At 37.3% G+C, this 13,039-nt stretch overlaps 1 protein-coding gene across 1 annotated transcript; it reads right to left on the reverse strand.

The window, feature by feature from the left end:
* Positions 1-161: 161 nt before the first annotated feature.
* On the reverse strand, positions 162-12,933 carry EIF2AK1 (eukaryotic translation initiation factor 2 alpha kinase 1). Its single transcript, XM_085592245.1, has 15 exons — positions 12,788-12,933; positions 12,199-12,357; positions 10,881-11,017; positions 10,175-10,212; positions 9,614-9,713; positions 8,836-8,916; positions 8,372-8,472; positions 6,700-6,750; positions 6,022-6,406; positions 4,824-4,935; positions 3,265-3,371; positions 1,590-1,710; positions 1,401-1,480; positions 817-1,050; positions 162-361 (listed from the first exon to the last, which is right to left on the reverse strand). The coding sequence occupies exons 2-15, from the start codon at positions 12,239-12,241 to the stop codon at positions 239-241; spliced, it is 1,713 nt and encodes a 570-aa protein (XP_085448371.1). The 5' UTR covers positions 12,242-12,357; positions 12,788-12,933; the 3' UTR covers positions 162-238.
* Positions 12,934-13,039: the final 106 nt, after the last annotated feature.

Genomic DNA, 13,039 nt, shown 5'->3' on the forward strand with positions numbered 1-13,039 from the left:
TTGTGTAACACATTTGTTCAATGGCTACGGTATGTAAATTAATCCTTTGTAAAAACAAGCCGTGCTCTTAAGTTTTTCCACTACAACATGATTATTTTTCAGGAGCCTTTGGTCAAGGCTAAAGGATAAATACCTTTTAAGAACAGACAGACAAATGAAAATGCATTGAAGTATTTTATGTAAAAAAAGAAACATTTTATATAACTTAACACACAATCAAGGATAGTTCTTCCTGTACTTAAACAGGAGAGCCTAGTCTTGTTTGTTCATCTTGCTCTTCAGACAGCTGTCTTATTGTCTCCCTCAGCTTCTCTATTTCTTCTTCTTGCTGTCTCACCTTCTGTTGGAGGTTAGAAATAACCTGAAAATAAGATTATAGCTAAGCAAGGATATAAAGCCTTATTGACCTACTCGAATTGTGTGTGCAGTCCACTACAGACACAGTGCAGCAGCACTCAGCTATTCTACATTCTTGTAACTATAACTTAAATCCACAAACCAGTGGAGCATGAAAAGGCAAAATGATTAGAAGACTCTGCAGATGTGATGAAATGCTTTGAAAGCTTTTCTGACCTACAAAAATACCTCTCAAGTGTACAGTTCAGAAAGTTGCCTAAAGTTAATGACCAGCTATCTCACTGCAAAGACACCAGAAATAATACAGTGGCCTCAATACTGTAATCGGAAAAAGAGTCTTAAGAGGAACATGTGATTAAGTTCAAAGCCAAACAAATGTAATGCAGGCAGAGATACAAAGGACATTTTCTTTTCATGTTCATTTAGGCTGTAAGGATTGGGGTTACTGGTCCAGGTTACCTGGTCTGTGGTGTGGAAGAGTTCACTGTCCCGAAGCTGAGCTGCTGTTGGGCGTTCTGTAGCTCTCAGACTGGTGAGGAGTTTCACATACTTGGCCTGAGTAGGCCATTTCTTGTAGAAAGTGTGAGGAATTTGGCCAGTCCTTAAATGTGTAAGAACTTCTGTTCTTTCCATTTCTGTTCCAAATGGTTGGAAGAGTTCTAGCAGGATAACACCCATGCTGTACATGTCTGACTGTTAATGGGTAAAGAAAAAGTTTTGGGATAACTGCTGTTTTAACTTGGTGGACTGCTTTTTCTCATAAAATCATATGAAAAAGTTTCACAACAGTGAAGTTTCATGATTATTTGAAGAGTATCATGATGCTACTAAACACAAATCCGAATCTATATACATTCTCAACATACTAAAAAAAAGTTTTGCTTTAGTAGCAAATGAGAAGGCAAAGTCGAAATCCATATTTTAACAAAAACACTAGGAGTGACAGGAGGAATATTTATGTATTGGCCTATTGAAAGGCTTGATTTATTTCTATTATCTATTATGTTAGTAGTGTAAAGAAGAAACAAAACTAAGTTCTCTACCTTGAAATCATAGTGAGATCCCTGCAGTTGTTCTGGTGAGGCATAGAGGCAGGTCCCCACTCCTGAAGTATGTGTCAGTCCTTTGAAAGGCAATTGAGACTTAGCACGTGTTGTTACTCTTGCAAGTAACACTTTAATGATTTGAATAACATAGAAACTTTAACACTGAAAGCCATCACACTTTCTTACCATTTATCCGTTCTGTCTGAAACCACTGGTCTGCATCATCCCAAAGAAGGTCTTTGCAGGCTAATCCAAAGTCACCTATTTTCACCTGATGATCTGATCCATGGAGAAAGATATTTCTAGGCTGCAAATGAAGACAGAATACAGTTTAGAAATATGTCTATAAAAACAATTACAGAATTTCAGCTGTTACAAAGTCTGTAAAATCCAGTGTTTCACAGGTATAAGATGATTATTTTACATTTTTTAGTAGTGAGAGAGAAAAATAGTCATTGCTGGTACCAAATCATGTGTTAGGAACATCATCTGGGCCAAAAGACCACATACCTAGAACAAGGATCTAGAAAAAAAAGAAGAAAAGCAAAACAGAAAAAACCCCAAGATTTTGTGACAAGATAAGTACTTTTTTTTCACCAACAGAAACTGGGAAATTTGCAGAACAGTAAAAACGAACAGGCAAGAGTGGACAGTAAATTTGACCAGCTGATGTAGCAGGAAGAATGACTAAATATCATTGGGCTAGACATCATACAGACTAAAATACACTTTTCTGTATGATAAGCAGCTGCAATATGCCACTTGGTTCTGGGAAGCTGCTATGAAAAAAAAGCCAAATTATGACAGACTTGAGAGCACTGACTCAGAAAACTGAAACAGTTTTTATTCATATATTTTGGTTTTAGGACCACTAAGGAGGAGAAATGCAAGCATTATGTACCTAGAAAAATCCCCCAACTTGCTCAGGTAGCACAAAGGAAAAAGTTGGTCTTTTATTAATGTATAAAAGAGATGTAAATAGTTTTAAGAGATGGGCAATCTCCATTCTTTCCCTTTATTCAATGCAGATCAAACTTTTAAAAATGCAGCACTGTTGAACAAGTTGCTAGGCTTCTCATATCCACTGAAGTAAAAACATATCCAGAACACCCACACACTGGGCTTCTGTTCTCAGAAATTCACACACTGAAAGACTTTCTTAAAATATTATCCCAGAAATTACACTCTCTGCTAGGTATCTGCAAAATCACCATTAGAAGAATATGTGGTGAAACCCTTGAGAACTGGCTCAAAAGCAGGTCTGCAGTAACTGTATGGAATTCTGGAATTCTTTATGTAACTAGCAGACTTTGATGATGCTAAATGGGAAGGCAAACTGAAAATCTGTCCACCCTGGAACAGCTGACAGAAAAATGAAAATTAATCCAGAGTGAAGACTGAGTGATTTCAAGTAGTTCCAAGCTTCCACATGTGAGGTTTAATAATCATGATTTCTTCATACAGCTGCTGTATCAGATGCAGAAAACCTGAGTAGGAAGCAAAGTAGGAAAACACACACTCACTTCCTTGCTGTTCAGGTCTATCAGTAAGCAAGTAGAAAGACTGAAACAAAAGAAAACCAATCTGACCATGCTTGTTTCTGACAGGAAAATGTCTTCAAAGGAGAAAACAACTCCAGAGCTTAAAATCCACTTGTTAAGTCAGTGTAACCGAGTACTATGCTGATAGTAAAGAAAGTATGGCACTGCTATAGAGAAGATTATGTATTTTCTCACATGTAACAACTAAATTCTTAAGAGCCCAGGTCATCTCTAATGCAACTATGAAGTTGCTTTAATTCTCCCATAATGTAAATTGTCTTTGTTTTCTTCAACCTCAAGTAATAATTTAATGAACTTACTTTAATGTCTCGATGCATCACTCCCATGCTGTGGATATAGCAAACTCCTTCTACTACCTCCTGGAAAATCTTCATTGTCCAGCCAACATCCACAAGATGGTATGGACCTTAAAACAATTTAAATTATTTCAGCTAGTTTTACTGAGTTATGCAAGATTATGGTGGTATTCTTTTTGAGTTATATTTATTTATGCTGTGGAATAAATTTTTAACAGAATGAGCATATTTCAAATATGGATTTTGCCTTGCTGCTCTCAAGATATTATTTCTGAATTAGCTGAAAGTAACTAATATCAAAATTCCAAAAAGGAAAGTTCAGGGAACATGAACATATATCCTTCTGAAAAGATTCTTCCAAACCCTATCAGATAGTTATTTGATTATGAATTTAGCAAACTCTTTACTTTCATATAAGTCCTGACCAAGCATGAAAAATACAGTTCCAGATAAAATCATCATAATTTATGTAGTGACATGCTGTCTGTATTGCTTTGCATTCTTCTCGTTTTGTTCCTAATCCTTCTCCTGCTGTGCTACCCTCTGAAAATCCTCAATCTCCTCTGGCTTTTGCTGTACTAAATAAACTTAGCACCTCTTTGTTTTGACCATTATCCACATTACTATTTTATTAAACTACATTGTCTCCCTGCTCTAATGACCCATATTTAATGTGTCTTTTTGAACATTCACCATTTACTCACATTTGGATTTCTATCTCTTCATGTCTAATCTATGATAATATTCACCTTTTCCATGAAAATGTGTGAAAACAGCATTTTGCAAGCTCAAATGCCTTTGTAATTCTGTCATTTCCTGACCAGGAACATCATCTTTTAGCTCATGAAAGCTAAAATATTATGATTACAGGAGAAATTAGTGGCAGTCAGCTGACAGTTTGCTGGTAAACCTGTTTCTGTGAATGAAAACAACAGATTTACCTTAATAGTGATTAAAACATTATCACACATTTTGTTTTACAACTCAATGACCATAGGCTGCTTTTATACAACCAACCCAATGAATGCAACATGTCTCTACTGCTTTAAGAGCATTGGATTTTTTCTTCCAAATGCCAACAGTTACTGATGACTGCTTGGTAGGAGGGCATGAGAACCCCCTGGTCACTCAAAAAAAGTCAATGTTACATTCTTTAACCTATTACAAATTAACCTGTCTGGATCAAATGATATAATTGTATTTTCTGCAGCAGATAAATTAGCCTTTAACCAGCTTTCTGAGAAGCAGCCGATTCTGTCAATAAAAAACTCTGTTCCAAATAAGGAGTATTGCCCAGACACTGATCTCCCCTGGTAACAACTACGCCTCAGGCATTTAGTCATTCTTTTTTGAAGAGCTGTCTAAAACTCAGGAATTTCAATTCTTTCACCAACATCTATCATGCACAAATTCAATACAAGCTGCTATTCGATTAAGTGAATAAAGAATTTAATAAAGATCTGTATTATAAGCTGCTGAAGTTAAAATTAGATAACTGCACTTCAAATTACAAGAAAAAAAATTATTTGCTTTACAATGAATAAGACAGTGATGAATCTTACTAGAAGTGTCCTCAGATCTCTTGTTACATCTTTTATTACGGTCAGCAATCCAATCCCACAAGGATATTTCACACAACTGCATTTGTATATGAAGCATCAAGTGATACTCCACCTAACAGAAAAATAATGGTCCATAATTTTGCCATTGTAACATGAACAGTATTTCCTTAGTTATTTTCTTTAAAGCAAATAAACCCAAAATTTATTACACAAAAACAGGTACCAAAAGGACATCAAGTATAATATTAGTAATCTACTGCACTCAAGAAGAGGTGCAACAATGCTATCTAGTTTTGGGGAGTTTTTTGTTTGTTTCTCAAATTTTAACAATTGTTATATGATAAATGCTAACAAAACTGCCAGATGAATCTTTGATATTCGAATTAGAGTTTGAAGCCTTCTAGAAATACTAAACAGATGTTTATTCCAGCTTCATCAATATAAAATAGCAGAAAAATAATCAACTTCTTGATATAGAATTTTATCAGAATCACAGAATTGTTTAGGTTGGAAAAGACTTTTGAGTCCAACTGTTTGATTTATTACCATGAATATGTAGCTCAGTTTCTGGAAATAGACCAGTTCAGTTCATCTGATAACCTGGACAACTCAAGCAGACACCTTTAAAACTGGGTTTCTTGCAAGAGGGAACTCCAAATGATAGCAAAAGCTTGAAGCATTCCAGAGCTGGCTGTGTTATACAAAACATATCAGGGGTATGGTATAAATGACAACAAGGTTTTAGAAGCACAAGTGATTCCCTGCTCGAATCTGCTTTTACCTCCTTCCCATGTACTCCTACACTGCATGAACAGCTCATGATATACCAAGACATTTTCATCATTAATAGCTGCTTTACCTTTCATTAGTGAAAGCTAAAGATTTTCAATTTTGATGGGGCTGTTTAATGCAGCAGTACTTTTCTTTATTCATGCAGATGCTTTGAAAAGACTCAAGAGACCTAACACATGGGAAGTTTCTCATAGATGCTGAGCTTTACCAGCTCCTCTGGTCAGCTTCCTTGTAATGATGTTACCCACTTAAGAAAATTTGTCTGAACTTTTGGCTCTACTTCCAGTCATCCCATTCTTCTAAAATTATTGTTATAAATAATTCATTTTCACTGTCTACTGCACTACTTTAAAAACATCACAAAATTAGACATCAGATAAGGATATTAAAAGAGAACTGTATTTACCTCAAAATCTCCACAGAGTGCTACTTCATTTTTGGAGCATACTTCAGAGTAGGACTTGCTTTCAGAGGACTCACTTTCAGTGCTAGCATCTTGATCCAGACTGGAATGAGGTCCCTGTGTTGAATGATTGTCCACATCCGTTGATAAACTTTTACCATTATTTACAATGCCTCCTTGTAGTTCTATGGATAATTCACCTCTATTTGGTTTTACACTCTCTTTGCTATTGCTGTTTGTAAAGTCATTCCTTACATCCATATTCTGCACTGATTCTCTATGCACATTTTTATGACTGGTACTGTCACAGAACTTCTTTTCTTGTGAGGTAAGGTCAGCAAAGATAATTGAACTACCACTTTCCACACTCTGGATGTGACAGTGATCACTGAAAATAAAGGCAGAGAAATCCAAATAAGTACACAGTTTCATACCATCTATTTGTGATAAACCATACTGATTTTTTTCCCCCAATTGCAAGCAGCACTTCCAAGTAAGAGTTCAGCTGCTTCCTCACATAAAACTCCAGGATTACATAACTGTCAGTGCAGGCTCCAGCTGATTTAATATTTTCTATCAGCAGGTATTTTGGACAGCAATGTCTGCACAGCTGAACACACAGCTGAATACACAGCTGAAGTTAAAGTTGAATATGTTATCACTGAGATTAGTAATACTCACTTGCTATTCTTTTGCTCCAAAACTAGTGGCTGCAACTCCATTATTGTTTTACCTGTTGGATGCAAAGATAAATATGGTATTTCATAAAACAAAGAATGTATCCACAAATTTACTAAAAATTACCATTTAAGCTAGAGCACCTCACTTAACTGAACTTTGTTACCTGTGAGTAGCTCTAGATTACCTCCATTTCTGCTGCTGCAAAAGCAGCTTGTTAAGTTTTCTAAGAAGCTACCCTAATACGTATCTAATTTATCTTTAAATGAAAAGAAAATATACGTTGTACAAAGGCAATAAAAGGGTTTTATTTGGCTTTCTTAGATATTTACTTGGACTACATCTTTCAGCAGCCTGTTCAAAGTAGGGGTTACAATGTATAGAGTAACATACAGTTAAAGAAGCAGCTCCACAAGGCATCACCTCTCATATCACACTGCTGCTGTTTTAAAGACACTTGATATCTTGGAAGTAATCGTCATTAAAATTGCATTTTTATATTAAAAAGCTGTTTTAGCACACAGGAGCAAATATAAAACATCAATCTTGTAAGACAAGGGAAACCATTAAGTACTACAGAAGCTACCTATAGATTTTATTATGCACTTCCATTACCACCATTAAATACTTATGAAGGACCCCCAGCATTAAACAATTGCTTCCCTTGAGATTCTCTGGATCACTGGTTAAAAAGTTTTGCCTGTTTTACTCTACTGTCAACTTCCTATGCATTTATGCATTTTCTTTAGTGCTTATGGCTGGCTGGGCAACAAGTCAGTGACTTGGAAAGCAATAAAGTTATACAGAGCATAACCAAACCTCCCACTAAGAGAGGATCAAAAGATTTAATTGCTAAAGGCATTCCAGGAAAGGACTAGAAAGGAACCAATGGATTAGGGTTACAAAGGCACCAAAGGACAGAGTGTGCAAAGAGCTCAGAACAAAGAACCTGAAGAGAAAAATGAAGAAGAAAGTTTAAAATGAACACAAAAGTAGATAAATTCTCAACAGTTACAGACAGTAGCTGATATACAAAAAAATCCGATTGTTTTGTCAGTGAAGGACTATGAAACAAAATTAAGAAAATTTAAAAAGTCTAACTTGGAAAGCAAAAGAAAGAGTTCTTGGTGGGGGGTGGTTTTCATTAAAAGTAAATATTTTCAGGTTCTTTCAGTTTTTTTAGATCTTTTCCAGATATGAAGAGAAGCATACTGGGATGCTCATTCTATTGTAGCTACATCTCTGAGACTTCAAAACATAGTTACAAATTTGTAGGTTTTTTGTCCTGTTCATCACTTTCCCCCTCAAAATCTGAGGCAACTCATTCCTCAGCATTCATTCTTCTCCTCATGAACTCACCACGTCTTGCATTAAAAGGTTTTCAGTGCATTTCACTGACCTTCACACAGCTTTAAATTCTTCCTCATATATTATCACAAGTAAAGCTGATATTTCCACAGTTCCAAATTAAACACTAAGTAACAGATAAATTATTTTCTAAGGAGGGATTGAGTGCATAGAAACACCTGGTGATCACCTGTAATTCCCCTTTCTTTTAGTTCTTTTAAGAAGGGGGAAAAAAATAGTCATTTTATCAGAGAAGTAATACTTTCCTGAAAATAACAGTACAGAGGTTGTAAGATGCAAGCAAGAATTACACAAGGAGCTGTACTTTCCTTTTGGATGTACTGTTTGAACTTGTTCCATCCAAGCAGTGTGATAGCCTACAATATTGGGATGCTGCAGCCCAGCCAGCACTTTGACTTCTCGGAGCACCTAAAAGGACCAAAAAACCCACAGTGTGACACTCCTTAATTCTGTGTGCTTAGTAAACATAAAAGGTGACAAAAATAAGTTTCTTAGAGAGAAAGAACAGATGAAATTGTTACAGTAACAGAAAAAAATTGAAAGCTTTAAAACAAATTGATTTTCATCATTGCAGAGATGACCAAATTCAAGTTGTTAATATAGTTCTTTTAATGGACTTTAATGTGTCTCATTTATTTTTTCAACAAGGTATTGACAGGCTCAAACTCTTAGAAATCCAGAATGCATAAAAACTTCTATTAGCTACATTAATAAATTAGAATAGAATAAGCTACAGAGGAATTAAAACAGGGACAAAACACAGAAGAATACCTTCATACAATCTCTTCTTGTAGCCTTCTTAATTTTAATTTTTTTAACAGCATAGAACTGACCATCTAACTTGTTTCTGACCTGAAAACAATTGCAACAGGAGAAAATTAGATGTTAATGTGCTTGGATTAATTAAATCCTTTCGAACCCACTATTTTCTAAAATTTTATTTCTGCACGCCATTATAGGGTGGAATATGGAATATCACCTGTATCAGGGAATGAAACTGGCATTAGACCCCTGCTGTCATACAGAGATACTGATAGGTCCTGATAACTGCTTAACATGTCCTCAATAAATATGTGAGACCACATTTGTCATTTCCACATGGCATGTACCTCATGGAGGAACCTTGGACTGGCTATACACTACAAGTATTTAACACAATTCAACATTGGCTTGGACAGTTTATGCTCACTCTGAGGCTCATTTTAAAAAAGTAGCCACAACTAAAGCATTGGGGAGTGCAAACCAATCACTTCTGTTGCTGTTCAGAGTCAATATATCATAATAATTCACATGTCAAATAAGGAGTTTTCATTCATTTTAAAAGGGTCAAAATACATAAAGAAAAACATCTGATATAGCCTGCTTCTGCCAAACAAAACTAATTGCAGCTGAATAGCTTTTGAAATGAAACACCAACTTTCTTCTAAGGTACAGATTTGCATCTCTTCTATTCAAAAAACATTTGGCAGTACAGCTAAAACAGTAATTCCGAATTCCAACAAAAAACTAGATATAAATAGAGTAGTTTTATATGGGAGGTAAAGAATACCTTGTATACTTTGCCATATCCTCCACTTCCCAGCCTTGCAAGCTCTTCAAATTCATTCAAGTATCGTGAAGTCTGTGCTTCAAAGAGAACTTCTTTTTCCCTAATTGAGAAAAGTTAGGCTGCATTAAACTAAATTACAACTTACAAGTAAGATACAGCTGTACACATTCTAAAAATATTATTTATGTTATGAAAAGAAGAAAGCACTTTGACATTACCATACTGTACCAGCCTGAGTTTCGGTGAATACTGAAAACCAGCAGATTGCAAGACCATGCACATGTGCTACAAAGCCATACTCTGTTTTAACAGAAATGTTTAGATTATTTCTTTAACATTAATGCCTGATAAATCTTGTTTTCTTAAACAGTGGCATTGACTGCAAGAGTTGTACTGAAGAACAAATTATCACCACATCATTTTGAGAATTTGGAGAAACCTTTACCATTTTTTCTGTTTCAGAGCCAAAATATGAAATGTAGTATTAATTAAATTCAGAGTGGAGCACAGAGCTTTAGGGGAGGAGTTTATTTAGCATTTCTACATGCTTTGAATACATACCCAATTGCAAGAGACTCTCCGTTTCCGTTATCAAGTTCCTATGAAACAACAAAATCCAACATAAAAACATGTCATATAAAAAGAACACGTCTGCTGTGCCAGTGGCATGGACAGCTTCATCAAAACAGAAACTGCAACCTCCTTCTTGGAAGAAAATGACAGCCATTTGTATGCTGCAGAGAGCTTCACCAAATAAAAGTATTATTATCCCACTGGTAATCTGTTAACATCTCTCTGCTGGAGAGATTACTGCCCTTTTAGACTTCTGCTGGCAAACAGGATAAAATGAGGGCTCTAAAACGTGCTTAAAACAAAATTAACTAGCTTAGTTCAAGCAGCAAGATAAGCAAACAGGTCTGATTCAGTCTGAAGTACAGTACACAAAGACACCCTCCACTAATATAAATATGGGAGTGTTAGCATAACCAACAGTTTAAAGTTGAAACTGGATGTATCTTTAAAAAATACTTAGAACACCTTGCCTCTGTTTATAAACATTTAAACTTGGTTTATTATTACTATTTAATAAGGTACAATATATTGATGGCTTCAAAAACTGGTTTGCACCTATGGAACCAGAGCATGCCATCCCAAAGAGCTAAGAAATTTTGTATAATTATTAAAAAGACCCAATCTAATATTACAAGAGCCCCTACACAAAAGCTCCTTACTGCATAGGTTGCCAAAGACATGTAACAAAGCTTACCCCATTAAGTATTTGTTTATTAGCTGCTTTCATCAGTTCAGTAATGGCTCTGTTGTGCTGCAGTCTTATAGTACTAAATTCATCACAAAAGACAAAAGGGGAGAGTAACCCTGTTCTTGTGAAAGTCTGACGAAGAACTGCATAAAGGAACAGACAAAAGTCAGAAAAACATTAAATAAAGCCATCCAATAACACCACATAAAGTTTTTAAACAAGAAATCCTATTTGAAAGATAACATGACTGAAAAACTGAACAATCCCTCCTATTCTAATGCTGTTCCTTTAGCAATTAAAACTAATTTAAACCAAACTAGAGCTACTCAATGGGAATCCCTTCACATAATAGAATTATTTGCCATGCCTTCCAGGGTCTCCTCTTCTTCCTCACCTTAGCAGATGAGTTACAGAAACATCCACCCATTCACTTAGATTTTACTTATGGACGTAAAATAAAAGAAAAATTTAAAGCAGGTTCACAATTACGAGGATGGATTTATAATCAAGTGGTAATGTCAAGATTTTCTTGTTCCTATCCAAACTCACACATTTTGCACATACTCATAATAGAGAATGAAGTCACTCCCTTCTACCACTTCATCTTTCTCATATGGAGTAAAACAACTGTGGCAAACAAACCCTCGTAAATGCTCAAGATGGGTGCAACTGTGATGATATAAATGGCATAAATTCTAGCAATGAAAAACACACTACATTTTATTGTCTACAGTCATGTTAAGTAAGGACAAAACCCTTGGATATGCTTTCTTAAATGCACTAAGTATACACCTAAATGAACAAAATACCCATGGTAAGTTGTATACCAAGAAGATATTTTAAAAAATGCCAGTTCCCCGAATGATATGAAGAGATTTTATGGCAAAATAAAGAACTTGTAAAAGTATTTACTCCTATTTTCACAGAATATAATTTTGAAATGTTTAGTGAAGACTCTACTGCAACTATTTCTTGATATTTTATTAAATTCATCTTCTACCAGCATCTTTAGATCACATATAACAGTAACAGAATTTACCCTGCTGCCCTCCTCATGATGCAACTCACAAGATCTAGCTGGAGCGGAACTGTCTGATCCTTACATCTACAGCAATAATCTGTTACTGTTTTCAAAAATAAGGCAAGTTGTCATTGCCAATTTAGTTGATTCAAGGTATTCATCCTCTTCACAGAATCATTCATGTCCCAGTGGGATGAAACCTACAGCTTTGTATTGGTATTACACTGTAATTCTACACAGAGGGGTCTGGTACACATTGCAGTAAGGCAGTTTGAGAGACACGAATGAACTCCTCTTACTAACTTCGGAACAAACCCCTGGAGTGAACGGGGTTGTGCGTGTACATGTGGCAGAGATGCTCCAGCAGTGACACAAGCAGCAGCTGGTTCTGGATGGTCGAAGTGAACTTCACAAATTTTTGCGACCCGTTTGCAACTCGCAGCTCCGCTGGCACATCCGAATCTAGAAGAGGACAGTCAGACGAATGAACTTTGGTATCAGTACACACCTATTTACCTAAACATGAAAACAACGGGCAGCCACAGAGCTTCAACACAACCCCGGCTCACAGAGGCAGCACTCGAGCTGCCACCGAACGAGTAGCTTAAGAGGCTAATTAGGAACGTAATTAATATTTTTAAGCGTTCACGGAAAGCAGCTACCCGGGGAGCCGAGGTGCCCGAGGCAGGGGGAGCTCGCACGGCGGCTCGGGGCAGGGCGCTGCCGAGGGCCTGCCCGCTCTTGCATCAGCCCGCGGCCGCCGCTACCGCGGAGCGGCGGGGAAGGACGGGAAGAGGAAGGCGGCGGTCCTGCCTCCCTCCCTCCCTCCCGCCAGCCGGGGAAAGGGCCGATTTCCCCGCTCACCCGCAGGGCTGCCGCCGGCCCCGCTTACCGTCAAAGCGCGGCTCCAGGCTCTCCTCAGGGAACTCGATGGCGGGCACCGGCACCGGCACGGCCGCAGCCCTCCCGCCGCTCACATGCCGGGCACCGGGATCCCATCCGCCGCGGCCGGCGGGGCCAGCCCGGCCCGCCGTGGGCGGCTCCGGGGGCCGGGCCAGCGTTTATGGCCGCTCTTTGGGCGCGGAGAGATAAAACATGAACTGGAGGGATAAACCCGAGGGGGGAAACCTTCGGCCCGAGAGGC

The sequence above is a fragment of the Lonchura striata genome, chromosome 14, assembly GCF_050655825.1.
Source record: "Lonchura striata isolate lonStrDom1 chromosome 14, ASM5065582v1, whole genome shotgun sequence".
NCBI classification, from domain to species: Eukaryota; Metazoa; Chordata; class Aves; order Passeriformes; family Estrildidae; genus Lonchura; species Lonchura striata.

Excerpts from the sequence above, each read along its gene's own strand:
- EIF2AK1 (XM_085592245.1), bottom strand. The coding sequence starts at position 12,241 with ATGTACACGCACAACCCCGTTCACTCCAGGGGTTTGTTCCGAA. Across the intron at positions 10,213-10,880 it reads ATAAACAAATACTTAATGGG|GAACTTGATAACGGAAACGG; the intron begins GTAAGCTTTGTT and ends GTTGTTTCATAG. Across the intron at positions 8,917-9,613 it reads GATATGGCAAAGTATACAAG|GTCAGAAACAAGTTAGATGG; the intron begins GTATTCTTTACC and ends AATTGTTTTCAG.